Consider the following 18,414-nt stretch of genomic DNA (forward strand, 5'->3'; position numbering starts at 1 on the left):
TCTTTGGATGCTCTTGGTCCCTCCATCATCCCAACCAAAGCAATGGTCCAAGGGCAGGAACTGGATTCATTTCCCAGATGAAGGAACTGAGATTCAAAGAGGTGGAAACACTTAGCCAAGCATGTAACTATGGCTATATGGATATAAGGGGACCAGAGCGCACTTTGTCAAGGATGATGCCAGTTTATTGTCCTGGCACCTTTGCTGGTTACTGCTTTCCTTTAACTCTCAAGTGTTCCACTCTGGACAGTACATTCTTTGGACACCCACGCTGCTAGTGAGCAGTAGAGAAAGACTTGACAGATCAGTGTGACTGATTTCAAAGCCAGGGCTTCTCTGTTATCCTAGGCTACCTTAGAATTTCAAAATCATGAAGTTGAGAAGACTTATTCTCAGTAATCTATTCATCCAGCAAACAGTTACTAGGCACCACACCCCCTATGTGACAGACACGGAGCTGAAAGATGTAATTAAAAAAATGAATAGGGCACAGTTCCAAGCCTTTTTCTCATGTGGTTTAGTGAGAAGACAGACCATGTATGAATACTCATAGTCAGCGAAGGCTACATAATTTACAGGACCCAGAGCAAAATGGAATAGAACAAGTCCCTTGTTTAAAAAATAAGTATCTCAAGATGGTGACAACAGGACACTAGCCAAGCATGGTTCAGTTTAACAAATAAGAGGTGCTCAGGGTATTATAGAAATCTGAGTTACCTAGGATGATGATTGATCTCAAGGTGACTTCTTTGAAGAGGTGACAACTGGGCTGACCCTAGAGAATGAGGATATCTCCCCTAGATGGAGCTTCTCTGTTTTTTAGACCACATGGTATTGAGGAGAATGACTAAGTCATCATTTTGACTTAAATGTTAAGTCACCAGCACTTTTCTGTGACTGTACATCCTAATCACCAACCACTGGAGCTGTGACACATGCTGAGGGGGGCATGTGCTGTCCTGACCTCCCTTCAAGGAGTCGTTGTCCAGCTGCTGGAAGTGCTGCCACTGGGCAACCTTAAACCACCAGCCCCTCTGGGGGCAGCCTCTGTGCAATGACCCATCCAGGTGGAGGTATAAAGACCTGGTCATTGGACGTGTCAGGACAACCCTGAAGAGCCATCTTCTCTTCAGAGCCCCCATGGGGACATCTAAGGTCACCTGGCTGGTGTTCCAGCTCAATTTTTTCCTCTGCTCTATCCCTTCTGATTCCACCAGTGGTGATATCACGGGTGCCGCTAATAAACATCCCAGCACTAAACTCCATCTGAGTGCATCCCAGAGAACCAATTGGCAACTAGTATAAAAAAAAAATCCCAGTATTTGGGGAGGATTTTTATTTGACAATTATTGGATATTTACATACTTGTAACATTTTAAAATCCCAAAATAGAATAGAGAGAGGTGGAAACAAGGACTTTGTGTGTCATGTGGTCCCTCTTTGGCTCAAAATTCTTAATTTGATAAGGATGAAAGCACATATGCCATGTAGTTTGTGAATATTAATCTATGAATTTACTGAAATTTGAGGCAACCTTTTTTTTAAAAAAATTGTTTCTGAGGGATGATGAAGTCTGTAACTTTTTAGTGGAGGATATAAAATGGGATAGACTAGAGATTTCCTCAAGAAAATAAGAGATACCAAGGGAACATTTCATGCAAAAATGGGCACAATAAAGGACAGAAATGGTATGGACTTAACAGAAGCAGAAGATATTAAGAACAGGTGGCAAGAATACACAGAACTATAAGAAAGACCTTCATGACCCAGATAACCATGATGGTGTGGTCACTCACCTACAGCCAAACATCCTGGAATGAGAAGTCAAGTGAGCCTTAGGAAGAATCACTATGAACAAAGATAGTGGAGGTGATGGAATCCCAACTGAGCTATTTCACATGATGATGCTGTAAAAGTGCTGCATGCAACATGCCAGCAAATTTGAAAAACTCAGCGGTGGCCACAGGAATGGAAAAGGTCAGTTTTCATTCCAATCCCCCAAAAAGGCAACACCAAAGAATGCTCAAACTACCGCACAATAGCACTCATCTCACACTCTAGTAAAGTAATGCTAGCCAGGCTTCTGCAAGCCAGGCTTCAACAGTACGTGACCCATAAACTTTCAGATGTTCAAGCTGGATTTAGAAAAGGCAGAGGAACCAGAGATCAAATTACAAACATCCACTGGATCATCAAAAAAGCAAGACTTCCAGAAAAACATCTACTTCTGCTTTATTGACTACATCAAAGCCTATGACTGTGTGGATCACAACAAATTGTGGCAAATTCTAAAGAGATGGAATACCAGAAGATCTGACCTGCCTCCTGAGAAATCTGTATGCAGATCAAGAAACAACAATTAGAACTGGACATGGAATAACAGACTGGTTCCAAATCGGGAAAGGAGTATGTCAAGGCTGCATATTGTGACCCTGCTTATTTAACTTATATGTAGAATAGATCATACTAAATGCTGGGCTGGAAGAATCACAAGCTGGAATCAAGACTGCCAGGAGAAATATCAATAATTTCAGATATGTAGATGACACCACCCTTAGAGCAGAAAGTGAAGAAATAAAGAGCTTCTTTGACTAAAGTGAAAGAGGAGAGTGAAAAAGTTGGGTTAAAACTCGACATTCAGAAAACTAAGATCATGGGATCCGGTCCCATCATTTCATGGCAAATAGAAGGGGAAACAATGGAGACAGTGAGACTTTATTTTGGGGGCCTCCAAAATCACTGCCGATGGTGACTGCAGCCACGAAATTAAAAAGACACTTGCTCCTTGGAAGAAAAGCTATGATCAACCTAGACTGCATATTAAAAAGCAGAGACATTACTTTGCAAAAAAGGTCTGTCTAGTCAAAGCTCTGGTTTTTCCAATAGTCATGTATGGATGTGAGTTGGACTATAGAGAAAGCTGAGCACCAAAGAATAGATGCTTTTGAACTGTGGTTTTGGTGAAGACTATTGAAGTCTCTTGGAGTGCTAGGAGATCAAACCAGTCAATCCTCAAGGAAATAAGCCCTAAATATTCATCGGAAGGACTGACGCTGAAGTTGAAACTCCAATACTTTGGCCATCTGATGCGAAGAACTGACTCATTGGAAAAGACCCTGATGCTGGGAAAGATTGAAGGCAGAAGGAGAAGGGGACAACAGAGGATGAGATGGTTGGATGGCATTACCGACTTGATGGACAAGAGTTCAAGTAAACTCCGGGAGTTGGTGATGGACAGAGAAGCCTGGTGTGCTGCAATACATGGGGTTGCAAAGGGTCGGACACAACTGAGCAACTGAACTGAATCTATTTCCTTTAGTGACACATACTGTACTTATTCAGTTTCAATAAATGAACTTTGGAGAATTAGTTCATTTGGAGACTAAATGGGGTTGATTATACAAACATGGATTTTGGAGTTTTGTTTTCAATTTGAACTTTCTCAGTTTTCCTCATTCCAAGTGAAAGATTTACTTGCTTTTAATAAAAGTTCATCTGTCCCCTGAAATAATTAGTGAAATTACAAGGAAATTTTCTCTTGAGATGTGGTATCCAGAATGTCATACACATTTCTAGGTAAAGATGTGTTGAGAAAACATTACAAAATAGAATCATAGTGAAAGTTTGACTTACAAACCCAGGTGCTAAATCTAACACACTCAAGTCCTAAGATTATGAACATCATTAAACTTCTCAGAATTCGATATCAAACAAATACTCAGATTTGAGACGAGAGGCTTCTAATATATCTAGGCAAAGTATCCGAAAGAAAAACCCAGATTTTCATCAATTTACATAAGGTCATATGTACCTTATGTAAAGGTACATATTAACATTTAACTCACCAGATCATAATACTTAGTCTAAATCACTGCCTTGTGGAATTGACTTCAATTGTTTCTTCAGAAAACATATTTATGCCTTTATTGAAAGCAGTTAGCATTAGAAAGCATTGAAAGCATTGAAAGCAGTTAGCATCTTTCCTACTAGTGGAGGTTAAAAAGGAGGGTGGGAGGAAATGGTGAGGTTGATTTCATTGAGTGTACTATCTTCAAACTCTACAAGTTGTTTGCATTTAATATGTACAACTTTTGCTATGTCAATCATACCTCAATAAAGTGGTTAAAAAAAAATAAAATCTAGAATGATCTGGACAGAATTAGAGAGATGAAATAGGATTTATTTTGGTTGTTTAGACAAGATACAGACCTTATACCAAGAGCTTCACATGAAGCCATTTGCTATGGGCTAGAAGACAACCCTTGTGCAGAGTTCATATTTTAACAACTCAGCAAAAATAACTCCTCAGGTATAGATTATTCACCTTTAAATGACCGGACCACTGCATTTGAATGAGATTCTACAAGAAAAATGGGGCCGAGAACTTTTTTTAGCTAACTTAATTGTGAATTATGACATGCAACAGAGAAGTGAGGGAAATAAATGAAGAGCCCAACCAATACACACCTAAGCCCCGCCCCCAACAAGGGAATATTTTAAGTAACTCAGAAGCTGACTTTGAACACTATGATTTGATTGTAACTATGTCTGAACCTTGTGTAAAGGGAATCATACATTTTCTTGGGGGTCAGGCCTAAGTTTGTGTTGCATCTGTGTGGTTGATTTTCAACTGCTATCATTGCTGGGGGATATTCTATTACATCACAGCCCATTTTCCTTCTGCTGTTGATGAGGATGTGGGTAATGTCTAGTTTGTGGCTACTAGGAACTAGGTTTCTAAGAACATCCTTGAACAAGTATGTATGTTTGGAGCAGAATTAATGGATCTGAGGGCGCACAGTATGAGTAAATGCTGTCAAATTGTTTTACAAAGTTTTTTGCCAACATATACTTTTTGCACATGCAGCAGTGCACAAGAGTTCCCACTGCTTCACTGGCACTCAATTCTTACTCTCAAACATTTTAATCTCAGCTCTCTACTGGGTGTTTAGTGGTATCTCCTTGAGGTTTTCATTTGCATTTCCTGGGTAACTAATGAGACTGAGCCCTTTCGCAGTTCTTGGCCATGTGGATATTCTCTTCTGTGAAGGGCCTATTTGAGTCTCTTGTCCATTTCTCTAATTGGGCTTTCTGTGTTTTTCTTAATGAGTTTTAGGAGTTCTTTATTTCGTGTTACTGGTTCTCAGATGTTGGACTGCATCACAATCACCCTTAGGCCTTGTTAAGGCAACTGGGGACCACTGGTCCCCATCACTAGTGTTTCTGATTCAGTACATATGGGACACAAGAATCAGCATTTCTAACAAGTTCCCAGGTGATGCTGCTGCTGCTGGCCTAATGACCACACTTTGAGAACATATATCCTGTAGGCGCTTTCAATGTAGCAGCAGTAGAGGTTTCTTGTTAGTTTGGAGCAAAAATCAAAACCCCCAAACTCCAACAGTTTAATACTTGATTCAATCCTGGGACATAAGCTATGACTTTCCCTTAATGGAAAGGGTACAGCTGAGCTTACTTCAGTAGCAACTGTTTCAATCAGTGACACCCACCTCTGCATAGAGCATCTGGTGTACTTTTAACCTAGAAGAGTTGGAATGGATCTTAAGGAAACACACTAGCTTTCAATAGGAAGGACATGAGTCAGACCTCTAAAAACGAAAACACAGATCTTTGGAGATGAAAACATTTATTTCAACTAAATTTTGTTTCATTGAAAAAGTCTACAATGCCATTAAAAAAGAAATAAAATAGAAACATTTAACTGCCTTTAAAAACAAAAAACCTCTAAAGACCAAATAAACACATACATATACATTTCAAATATTTCCACTATTTTAACAAGCCTCAATATTATCCTTGTTGTCATTTCAGTCTCCTGAAATAAGAACCATGACTACTACATAATTATGGGACTAAACATTAACCGTATTATTTCTAAATACAAACTACACTCAATGTATTTGGGTAGTTTGCCGAGTATGTGGTTTTTAAGGCTTGATTCTATGAAATATCTGTTTCTCTCTGGTAAAGAGTCCAAATACCAGCTATCAGACAGCATATATATATATATATGTATATATATATATATATATGTATATATATATATGTATATGTATATATATATACACACACACACATATACATATATATATATGCAATTTGAGGGTGGTTATTGAGAGGTCATGAAAGTACACTTAAAACCAGGGCAGTAACTTTAGTAACTTGACCTCAATATACCATACCCACCACCATGGAGAAAAGCTAAGGACCTACAGCTCAAATCAAGTGCTGCAGGTCCTACAAGTATTCTGGTTTGTTGATCTACTGATCTGAAAGACCTAGACAAAGTGCAATTAGTGGTCAGAAGTAAACTAACCTGGGCAGGCTCATGAACGTGAACCTTCCTGATGCATCCTGAGAGCACAGGGCATAAACACAGTCAACGTAGGCAACGGCTTTCTATTTTTCTCACTTTCTAGTTCTCTCTTTCTATCCTACTTAGACAACATTTCAATGATGGCTAAACCAAAAGGCTTATGTCAGCAGAGGGTCAGTCGTCATGAGAAATCCAGATGAAATCACCACTACATACTCAGGAATTTCAGTTAGCAGCATGGCCTTTTAGAAATATCACCATGCTGAAGCTAAAACTGCAACAGGTATATCAAGTCAGAGCCACGGACTCTAGAAGCTGATCAATGATCACTCACATGTCTGTCATTATCAAAGCCCCATAGCATGGCAATTTTCTGAAAGCATTCCTTTCTCTCCCATCTCTTTTAGAAGATATAATGAAATACTGACCTTCATTTACCTTGAGGGGTGGGGAGGAGGGGCTCTCCTACGTAATGCCTCCTATTGTAATTTCAACTAAAGTGTATTTTTTGTTTTCCCTATTTTGTACTAGCTTAACTAGAGGTCTTTGGTGGGGAATAGTGGATCCTACTTATGTCAAAGAAAGTGGTAAGGCAAAATGGCAACTTTCACAAAGTCTTCAAGTAAACAGAATCCCTGATATAACTGGAAAGGAATATGTAGTCTGGGGACAGTAAAAAACATCTATGACAACTTTGTCTTACACCTTAGAAAATGTGCTTTGGCTCTGGAGTCTCTTTAAGGCACGAAACCTGGTAGACAGCTTTTACTGGTGGCCTGTACCTCTGATTTAGATAAGACAAAAATACTATTAACATAAATAACAATAATAATTTTGTTAGGAGCCTGAAACCACTGGGTGAAGTTGCAGGAAAAAAACCCAAATAGACTAACATATTCTATGTGTAAATATCTGCTGCTGGTATAAAAATAAGTAAAATGTAGTTTACACAGTGCAAAAACTATTGGAAAAATGCCTCTGGAACAGACTTGATGTCATGGTAGAATCACAGTGCTGTCTCAAAAATCGTTAAGGCTGAGGGCTGTCCACTGGAAGCGTTCATAACCACATGGCCATTGTGAGTAATATCTGGATAATTCCTCTTGAAGTACACCTAAAAAAAGGACAGGTATAAAAACATGTTTAAAAGTTTTCAAGTCCTCCTCCCTAAGGTAGCACATTTCTCTGTCCACTTTTCATATGAAGCAATCATATCACTAGTGGAGACACAATATTAAAAACCAGGGATGTATTTATTCTGTGGAGGAAGTAGCCCCCATTAAAACCCTCGGTGGGGCTGGGCTTAATGCCAAACAACCTGTAGATCCACTACAGTTCTAATCATTCTGATCCACAGATATGCTTTATCAGTACATTAAATTGATAAGCAAAATCATCTTACTGACTCAAAGCCTGGAGATAAATTAAAAACAGGGTGACAAAGAGGCTGGGAAATCTAGCGTCTGCACGGGGCTTTCTCATTTTCACACATAAAATGAGCACAATCGATTTGGATGTTAATATCAGGTTGTAATCCCTATATTTTATAAACTCTGACTGACAAGCATTGAAACGCTGGCGTATATGTATGAAATATCCTGGCGTTTAATTTGTGCGGCAAAGCAGTTATAGGGCCTATAGAAAGTGATCTGTGGATAGTGGGTCCCAAGAATGAAAAGAGAATCAAAAGCTTTAACAATGACTCAACCAAGCAACTTCTCTAAAACGTAAGATGATACCAAATAAGATGACAGTTCTTTGCCAGGCCTTTGAGTTCTTGAATTCTACCAATTTCTAGCTGAACTGGAAGAGATACAGGTTTTCTGATAAATGTATAATCAGAACACAAAGGAAATGAAATGCTGTCAAGTTTCTCTGTTCCACAATCATCACTTTTTAGTAGCTGTATCATATCTTGGTTCCTTGACGGATACACATAACAAAATGAAATAATGTCAAGACTTGTGAGCTCTTATCTCCAAATGTGTTTAGGTGAAAAAGGGCTTCAAAAGTAATTTTTTTCCTCCAAGGAAGAATGTGAAAAGTTTTGTTTAAGTCTTTAAAAACAGAAAATGCACCATCTATCTGAGGCTGATTTCTTGTCACGTGCTGGGTTGCTTAGACACATGATTCTTACAAAACCTCACTCTAAGGTTGCTATCAACAAAGTTACCACGAGATAGTAGGCTTCATAGTTGAAACAGAAAAGCTGAGACACCTACTTTCTTATTAGCTGTACTTTCTTTTTCTCTTATTGCTTGCATACTTGCCATCTCAAAACCACACTGCATATGAAATGCTACATATTAAAATGTCACATGAAGAGAAAAATTCTCCAAGAATGGTTGGACCCCACTGGGTAAAATCTGAAGCTATTTCCATTATAATGTAAGCATCGAAAAGTAAGGGTCTTGGTCGGGGGGGAAGGGGGGGGGCGGCTAACTGCATTTCATCTTCCTCAATTAAAAAAAAATTGTCATACTTGAGTTGTTATATATTTATGTACAATACTGTTAGTAAAACTAAAAGCAGTGCTCCCTCAAAGGAAATTAGTTTCAATTTCTAATGCTTGATACACCACCCCATCAACTGGTTCTTTTCAAATGACTTGTCAATGTCATTTTTTATTAAAAAATTTTATTATTAGCAAGTTTTAACCAAAATGGTCTTCATTTCATGGTCTAAAATACTTGAAACTAAATGAAAAGAAGTTGCCTGTGTGCATAACCTCCTTGGTTTGACTTTTCTCTCATCTGTTACCCTGGTGGAGCCCACACTCACAGTAGGAGTGAGAGAAAGCATCTTTTTCACAGGGTGGGTTATGAAGGGAGTTGAGATGATTGAACGATTGTTAGCAGAGTCCTCGTGGATGGGCTGAGCCTGGGATGGAAAAGCCCAGTCTCACCCTCTCACTCTCTCCTGGGACCACTGCTGACCCTGGAAAAATCACTTAAGCTCTCTCCGCATCGGCTGCCTGATTTGTGAAATGAGACAACGACCTACCTCATATGAACTAATTGATGGCTACAAACTGCAGGATGAAAACAGGGTGAGCTAAATGTTGGGTGTGATTACAATGGCGCTCAGAGACATGGCCCCTTAGCCCACGGAAAGTAGCAGCAGCATCTGGTTTGAACAATGAAAAGAAAACATCTAGGAGTCCCTTGGTGAATCTTTTGATTTTATCGTTACAGTGGGACAGGCTTGCAGTTAATACACAGTTGAATCAATAAATATAGTAACCCAAGAGGCAGTAATCCCGGGCTTCCCTCATAGTTCAGCTGGTAAAGGATCCACCTGCAATGCAGGAGATCCTGGTTCAACTCCTGGGTTCTGAAGATCCCCTGGAGAAGGGAAAGGCTACCCACTCCAGTATTCTTGGGCTTCCCTGGTGGCTCAGATGGTAAAGAATCTGCCTTCGATGCAGGAGACCTGGGCCCGATTCCTGGGCTTTGAAGATCCCCTGGAGAAGGGAAAGGCTACCCACTCCGGTATTCTGACCTGGAGAATTCCATGGACTATACAGTCCATGGGGTCACAAAGAGTTGGACACAACTGAACGACTTTCAATTTCAGGAGGCAGAAAGGTAATTAAAAGACTTAACACTTTCTAACCTGTGACTTTGATAAGTTACTTAGGCCCTTCTGCCTCAATTTCTTCATCTGAGGAAAAATACTACCAGCTCAAAATGGTTTTAATGAAGATTAAAAAGACACAATGCCAAAAAAGTTCAATTCAGGGTAAGCAAAACGTAAGACCAGTGAGTGTTGGGTTTCTTGAGACTTTTCATGTCCTACTCTGGTTTGGTTCATTATAGGTCCAATGTAGGCTGAAACAGTATTTCAACTCCAACTTGTAAACAAAGCTATAAACTCTCCCATGCATGGCTAAAGGTCAGCAACGGATGGTTCAAAAATGTAGAGTTATGAGTCAAGACTGTCCATTCATTCTCACTGACCTGCACGGCCCTAGTTTAACCTCAGCTACCCTCTAACTCCTCATCTTTAAGTCAGGTCTAATATTAGTATACTTCCTGGCAGGTGTATTATCAAAGTTATCTGGAGAATTAGAGAGGATTTCTTCATTTAACAGAATTTTGGATTTCCTCTCTTATCCTCTCAGAAATCACACTCAGAAGCAAGGACACTGGAGATTAACAAGTAAGCCCAATATATGATGAAATCAGGAATGATCTGAAATCACAAATGAAAAAATATCTGAATGAACTGCCTTATGCAACTGGACCCAATGGGCTGCAGCCAGCCAGACAAAAGGTACCTAAAGAGAGCAGATCTGAGAACTGATGGGACAGCAGATCTCCAACTGCCTGGTGAATTCCAAGGTGCCAATAAGGAATCATACAGAATCGCTGTCTTTGCCTAAAGCATGTCCTAGGTGAGGTCCCAGGACAAGAGAGATTCTGAACTAGAATCAGCATTGTAGCTGCCCAACTCTATAGGTTAGGGAAAAGTTCAGGCTAAATGACTATATATTCTCAGTTTCTCTCTAGCACACACATGCTCAATCTTAATCTGGGTCATGAGGAGTGCTTCTATGTTAAAAGCACAGGGAATTCCCTTAAGTCTGAAATGAAGCACTAGCCACAACTACCCAGCAAATATATGGTCTTAAAATAACAAAATTAAAAAGTGAGTAGTAAGAATAATAAATAAAAAGGTAATACAGTTTGTAAAACAAAACAAAAAAAAGGGAAAAGGAATAGGATAAGCACATGATGGATGAAAGAAATACTCACTGGACAGACAAATATTATGAAAAAAATAATATATTAAAAAGAAAATGTAGTAGGATAATCAACCTGTAAACAACAGATTTCTGAGTACAAGAAAACATGCAATAGTAACAAAAGATGAAACATGACAAAGTGAAAGAGAAGATAAAGTAGTGAATGGAAAATCGGGGATCTGTAACAACCTAGAGGGGTGGGGTGGGGAGGGAGGTGGGAGGGAGGCTCCAGAGGGAGGAGACCTATGTATACCTATGGCTCATTCATGCTGACATTCTGCTGAAACCAACACAATACTGTAAAGCAATTATCCTTCAATTAAAAATAAGTTTAGAAAAGAGAAAGCAAAAAAAAAAAAAAAAAAAGCCATTAAAAGAATGAGATAACTATACTCATAGATAGTAATATTAAGTGAAAAAAGGAACAGTTATTGTGCTTAAAAACAGGAAGGCCACATATGCACAAGTTCTTACTGGTACACAGAACAAGTCAACAGAATAGTCAAAAATGGTACTGGGGCTCCACCCTGGGGGAGGAGCCCTGTAATGACAGGAATGGTAAAGTGACTTTTTAATTTACGAAGTGATTTTATAAATAAAATTTTAAAACGTTAAGATTTTAAAATGTAAGATTTTTGAATTTTGTAGCATTAGACATATCATTTCTTTAAAAACTGATTATTAAAAATAAAATTTAACTATTTTCTGATGCTACTCAGAATAACTGCGGGCACACGTTCTTATTGCTGGGAGGTAACGGTTCAATATACATCCTTTTAAAAAGTGATCCCACTTTCATATTACAAAACACTCTGTATTTTCATAGCACGTAAGCATCTGCTCTCTCATCTGATCCCTGTAAAAAGGGAAGAAGCTGGCAGGGCTGTAATCCCTGCCCTACACACAGGTGAGGAGGACCTGAGGCTCAGAGACCTGGGGGGACACAAGGCTACATGGCTGGCAAGTGCCAACTCCATCTGTTCAGGCTAGTCCAGGCTTCTAGATCTAGGATATGATGTTTCATAACTTTTGGGTTGTTATCTGGTAATAACATGAATAGATAATATGTAATTTCTGTTACATACTGGGAACACAGAAACTTCAAAAAACAAAACGAGAAGAAAAAAAAAGAAAAACAAAAACAGACCCTCAATCAGGTCTGCTTCATCACAGAAAAAAATGAATGACAGGCAGTAATCCTTTGTTATGTGATGAACTGGGTCCTCTCCAATTTTACATGTTGAAGTCCTAAATCCACCAGTCTGCCAGAATGTCATTTTATTTGGAGCCAGGGTCTTTAAAGGGGTGATTCAGTTATAATGAAGTCATACAGGTGGGTCCTAACCCCCAGACTGCAGTCCTTATAAGAAGAGGAGATCAGGACACAGGCACACAGAGGGAAGACCATGTGAGACACAGAGAGAAGACGGCATCCCCAAACCAAGGAGAGAGACCTCAGGGGAAGCCTCCCCTGCCGACACCTTGACCTCAGACTTCCAGCCCCCACGGCTGTGAAAAATATGTTTCTGTTAAGTTGCCTACGCTGTGCTTCTCCTATGGCACTCCTAGCAAACTAATGCACCATTTAACTTTATGTAGTAACAGGTACTTTCTTTACTATTTCATGGATCATCTAAAAGTGTCCATCAGACAGTGATTCAGCTTGCCTGTACCAACATTTTCAGATAATCAACGAAGTGAAGAAAACGTGACTTGGAAGAACCCTTTCGCGGATGTTGAGTTTTGTTTTCAAATGAATGAATTCTGTCAGAGTAAAAAGCTTGTTGATTCAGGCTAATCCTCTTGGTGTAACAGCTCCGAAGTGTGTATTGATTTCTGATGCTTTTACATATTAAAAGTTGACAATCCGACAGCCTGTTCTCTTACGAGGACCAGGTATATATGCAGAAATGATGTCAAGAAAATACCCAACTGGGATGGGAATCAGGATATGTATTTATGTCTGTCTTTCTGTAGAAAGTGAAAGAAAGTGAGATTTCTGGCTGTTTCGTGACAAGATTACACAGGGACTCCCAGGAGGATGATGGGATCTTAGCAGGAAGTTCTAACTGGGAGACATTCTAGTGGATCAAAGTGTTTCGTGACGTGAAATTTCAGGGATAAGAAAATAAAGCGCTCTGAGTACAGTTTCTCTATATTTGCATACAATATAAGTAAGTAGGAAAAGTTCAGAACACAGTCTCTGTTGTCCCCAAACTCTTTAGCCAGCTTGGGGACCCTGCCCAGGTACTGGTCTTCATTTCCAAGAGGATGAATGAGATAAAACAACGACAGAGAACTCAGTCCACAGTGTGAAGGCACTGTGAATCCTGACTTATCCTGATGATAGTTTCATCTTCTAGAAAGAAAAGGAAGCATAGGGTGGGGAGGTAAGGGGTGCGGGTGGGGGGTGGTGGCGGGGCAAATGGACCTAATTCTAAACACTGAAGAATCAGGAAGAAAGTGACATACGATGGAGGAGTTTCCCTTACAGATTAGAAAACAGAAGTGATCCACACATTTCCCCACTAAATCTTTCTAGACTGATAAACAACATTCCATTTTTTTTCTCCTCCAACGCTCAAATTTCCAGGATATTCCTCAACAGCACTTGCAACACAAATGTGCTGAGCACCAATCAGAATGAATGTAAAGGGTCTGCAAAATGAAACTATTCTGTGTTCCCTGAGAATCTGAACCCAGAGTCCAACGTGTGGCCAGTTCAATCCGAAATCTCACTTGTGTGCGCACATCCTGGCCCCTCCCCCACCTCTGCTGTAGAGTCTCAGCAGCCCTGCCTTCCACCTCAAAAGTATTCTTAAGACCTAGTCATGAAGCTTTGTCTCTGGAGGCTTGTAATTGAAAAGGGCACAGAGTGCTTGTTACCAGACCCCTGGTGCCAGAGCATTTGAGGAGTGAACCTTGGAGACGAACTTTAATTACAACTCCCCGCAGTGGGCTCACCTGTTTTGCTGTTTCAGTGAGGGCAGCGGCCTCGGCCTTGCCCAGTTGTTGCACCATCTTATAAAACAGGCTGTCTCTATTTTGCAGCAAAACATACGGCTCATCATATTCTTTCAGTCTCCCTGAATCCAAAACCTGTAGATCAGCAGAAAGAAAGCATTAGCACACAATGTTTTGCAGTAACGTATTATAATGCAGACAATATTTCGGAAAGGGATAGGACAGGGAGAACAGAGAATCTATTTGGGTGGTAGCACTGGCTGGTGTTTAAACGGTTTGATTACCCTGTTTTACTAGACAGACAAAGGCCTAACCCGACCTTTTATTATTATAATGTTAAAGGAAGAAAATGAAAGTTTCAGACTATGATTACTTGCACTCGGCATATTATATTCTGCCCCATGGGATTGTTATCATTAGTAAGTGCTTCTAGCTCTCAGACTCTGAGCTTTGAAGGCTGTTTATACAGATACACAGAGTTGGGAAATTTCTTCATTCAAGAAAATCAAACTCAATCTAGCTACAAAGTAGGTTGATGTCATATAAACTGATGGCAGTGACCTGACAGCAAATTAATTACCTCCACGTTGGTTTCACAGAACCCGAGCAACATTGGGGGACAAAAATCAAATGCTTCTGGAATTTCCTTGGGTTCATGGAATATTTCAGGTGCTGACTTTGGCTGTAGCTTATTGCTCTGAGTGAAAGGCTGGCAAAAAGAGCTGCTACCTCAACAGCTTTAGCTGAATTGCTCAGCACAGAAACAAATCTCTAGAAATCCAATTTTCTATCTTTGGATGAGACTAAAGAAGCAATTAAGAAACAGCTCCAAATTCCAGCGATCACTGCATGCACAGCACATGAGGACAGGCCAATCTGAATTCCCGAGCATCGGAATTTGTTGTCGCAAATTATCTCTCCTTGCTTCTTGTTCTTTCTTCAGCTGCCAGCCTTTCGGGCATTTTACTGCTCATTAATATGTCCACTAATTAGAAACTGAAAGGTGGAGGAAGGGGCTGTTAACTCTGCCTTTCTGCTTATTAGTGGCTTTGCTTAATGGTTTCAGAGGGAAGGAAGAGTCTGAAGCCATTGGCCCAAATGACGTACCTAGGAAAACAGTTCTGATGTTAAGTGGTACTTAGTTCTTCATTTAGGTCATATTTAGAGTAAATGCATCTTCGGAGAATACGCTGAGACGCTAAGCAGGACACAGGTTGTTTTTCCACACCTAGGTATTGCACTTAACTCTGTCCCGGGATATTTAATCGCAAACATTTTATTAAGTCTCATAAAGGCCATTTTCCTGTTAAACTTTTGTTTACTACTGGGAATACCTGCTAAGAGCAGGCCTCACAAAAGAGTTCAAAAATAAATGAATCTGTTACATCTACATAATTATTAAAAGGTCCTATAATTTGACATGCCAATTTATATGCCCTGAATGTGTAATTTTACTTAAGTATAGCATTATAGAGCATAACCATTCTTCCTGATGTTGAAGGAAAAAAATGCAATTTTAAAACATAGGTCTCTCTCACGCCAGAGACTAAGTATACATATCAAATTACTTCACACAATGAAGAGCTTCACATTCTTCAAAAGCCACAACTTTTAAGAATCACCACCTCTGAGTTGGTAGAAATGAGTTCTCTGGCTATAAGAACTATATATTTTTCAGTGGAAATCACTAATATTAATATTTTCCTAACGTTCTACTTTATTCAAATTTGAATGAATACTAAATCTTTCCATTTTCTTTCATATTGCCTAAAACACATGCCACTGAGATAGTAGTTCTCAGCACTGCTGAATATCTAAAAAAGGGAAAGGCAGAAAAAAAGTAATAGGATTAACAATATAAAAGGCAGAAAGATCTATTTGACCCTTAAAAGTATTAGCAATGTAATGATTGTGCATAAGGGCAGTTTTTGGGGGGGGGGGGGGGTGGGGGGGCAGTGACAAATCCAAGTGAACATGCGACAATAGTTCCTGGTTTTCAGTTACTAGGAAAACCTTATTAAAACAAAGCTTGAATTGATGAAGAAAAGCAAAGAATATAAAAACCATAAGATTGCCTACAAACAGAAGAGGTGGGATCTGAGTTTATTGGCTCTTGTTTTTGGTCCGTCATCATAGATTTCCAAAAAATTCTCTAACTGCAGACACTGAAAATATTTAACATGGCAACAATACCGTTAGGCCAATAGTAGATTTTCATATGCCAACTTTGCTCATGTTTCCAGGGAGAATCTGGGGTGATCTGAAGACTGGACTGTGTAAGGATTGGAGGGAAAAGCTGTGCTACTGGCTGAAGACAAAACAGGTCACAAGCAACCAGCTAATCCTAAACAGTACAGGAAGGGGCCTTTAATGTAGAGATAGTGCTGAGTTGTAGAAGAAAGGGGATTTCTCATTTGTCTGTCTTGCTCCACTGTTTTTCGACAACAGAGAAAGTAAGGAAGATTACATTAGCTGTCATTATGACTCCATCATGTTTAATAAACTTAAAATTGAGAGAACATCTTTGTAAAATAGAATTCTTAGCCTAACACATTAGTGGTGCTTAATGAACCAAAACTGGGTAAATCCCTTTGGAGAGTCAACACATAAACAAAGCTATTAATTAGGTCACAGTTGTTTCCCAACAAGCCTTCTGCTTGATGTACTTATATTAAACAAAACCATATCCATCCGTCTTTGTGCAGAAGTATTCACCAGTGCAACAAAATGTGATTATTATACCGTAAGCGCTTGTAATTACACGACTTTATGGTGACAACATGGTTGGCTCTGCCCTTCATCAGCATCTGTCACTTCCCCAGCCCCTCCCCGACTGAGGCTGGCCGCCCACTCTCTGGAGCACTGGGCTTTCTAGCAGATTGACTTGTCTTTATGTCTACATTAAAGCTTTAGGAACACTTCCTGGAAAAATTTCCAGAAAGTATACTTTCTGGAAAGGAATACTTTCTGCAAAGGACACAGGTGGGGGCATCCCTCAGAGAATTCATTTTTAGGATGAATTCTCTGAATTCATTCTAGAGAATAAATGAATTCATTTCTAGAACACGATGAAGATGTGACTATCACGATAAAGTGAGGCACTCAAATATTCTGGTTTCCCAGGGTGTATAGAAGTTATGTTCACACTACGCTGTAGCCTAGCAAGCCTGCAACAGGATAAAGTCTGCCTTAATTTAAAAATATTTCATTGCCCAAAACTTGCTAACCATCATCAGGGCCTTCAGCAAGAGAGACTAATAATATCAAAGATAAGTGATCACAGATCACCATAACAAATATGATAGTGAAAGTAGTGAATGGGAAATAGTGCTGAAAGTTACCAAAAGGTGACACAGAGACATGGAGCAATAAGCACATGCAACTGGAAAATGGACTCGATAGACTTTCTCGACTTAGGGTTGCCACAGACCATCAATTTGTAAAAACTACAACATCTGCAAAGCACAGTTAAGCAAAGTATGCCTATATTTCCAAATCACAAGAAAAAAACTGTCTCAAAAATGAAAGCTTTGAGAAAGAACATTATTTATGGTGTTTCTTTTTTGCCAAATTGACAAGTTGACTGGTAATCAGAAGTTCTAGAACAAAACACAAGGTTTAAATCTGGGGTGGGTGGAGCACAGAGGACAATACCCCACCTCTGAAGCTGCAATATGCGCATCTCTTAGGTCCCATGAAGTCTAATCCTGCCCAGCCTACCAGAGGAGTCAGCAACTGCCACCAGCTCAGACCACGATGTAAGTAAGTGGCCAAGTTGACATTTCCCCATGGGACCTCCCGACACATCACTGATGACCCAACCAGGAGCCCTAAACTGAAGGTCACCCAACACAGGAGTGGGAAGGGGAGCTCCACAGTGAAGGGCAAGGTCAACCACGGAAAACAAGTTCAGTCATCGCAAAGGTGAGAGGCTTCAAAGAGAATCCTTGCGTTTCCCTTCCTCTCCATCTTCCCCATTCACCCAGATGCTCAGTCTCCACACCTAGACACCAACATCGACTCCTCCCTCTCTTTCCTCAGATCCCATGTTCAATCCATTACATAGTCCACTTGGCTCCATGTCCTTCTCGATCCCAAATCCAACCATCTCACCATTTCCATTGCTACCACCAATTTTAGAGAGGGCAAAATTATGAGAGCAATGTCTGGAGGTCTAACCTAGATAATTGCTAACTAACATCATTAGCACAGTGTATCTTTTATTTTTCCATGCCTCCAATTCCTATGTAAAAGATTTCCTAAATTAGATGCTATTTGTTGAAATGCTTTGTTTTTCTCACTAGGCCTTTTCTCAAAGATTCCCCTCAGGAAATGTTGTGAATATTCCAAAAGCTGAGATATTCTG

The 18,414-nt window shown here is 39.8% G+C and overlaps 1 protein-coding gene across 4 annotated transcripts in view; it reads right to left on the minus strand.

Annotated features, from left to right (window-relative positions):
* Positions 1 to 5,630: 5,630 nt before the first annotated feature.
* The window catches only part of LOC101106534 (ATP-binding cassette sub-family C member 4), a 187,861-nt gene continuing 175,077 nt past the window's right edge, over positions 5,631 to 18,414 (minus strand). For all 4 annotated transcript variants that reach the window (XM_042254988.2, XM_042254987.2, XM_027973709.3 and 1 more), the window contains 2 exons: positions 14,049 to 14,183; positions 5,631 to 7,451 (listed from right to left, as the gene is read on the minus strand). In XM_042254988.2, coding sequence (XP_042110922.1) covers positions 7,344 to 7,451; positions 14,049 to 14,183 — 243 coding nt within the window. In that variant the 3' untranslated portion in view covers positions 5,631 to 7,343. The remainder of the gene's footprint in view (positions 7,452 to 14,048; positions 14,184 to 18,414) is intronic.

Source organism: Ovis aries, chromosome 10, assembly GCF_016772045.2.
Source record: "Ovis aries strain OAR_USU_Benz2616 breed Rambouillet chromosome 10, ARS-UI_Ramb_v3.0, whole genome shotgun sequence".
NCBI lineage: Eukaryota > Metazoa > Chordata > Mammalia > Artiodactyla > Bovidae > Ovis > Ovis aries.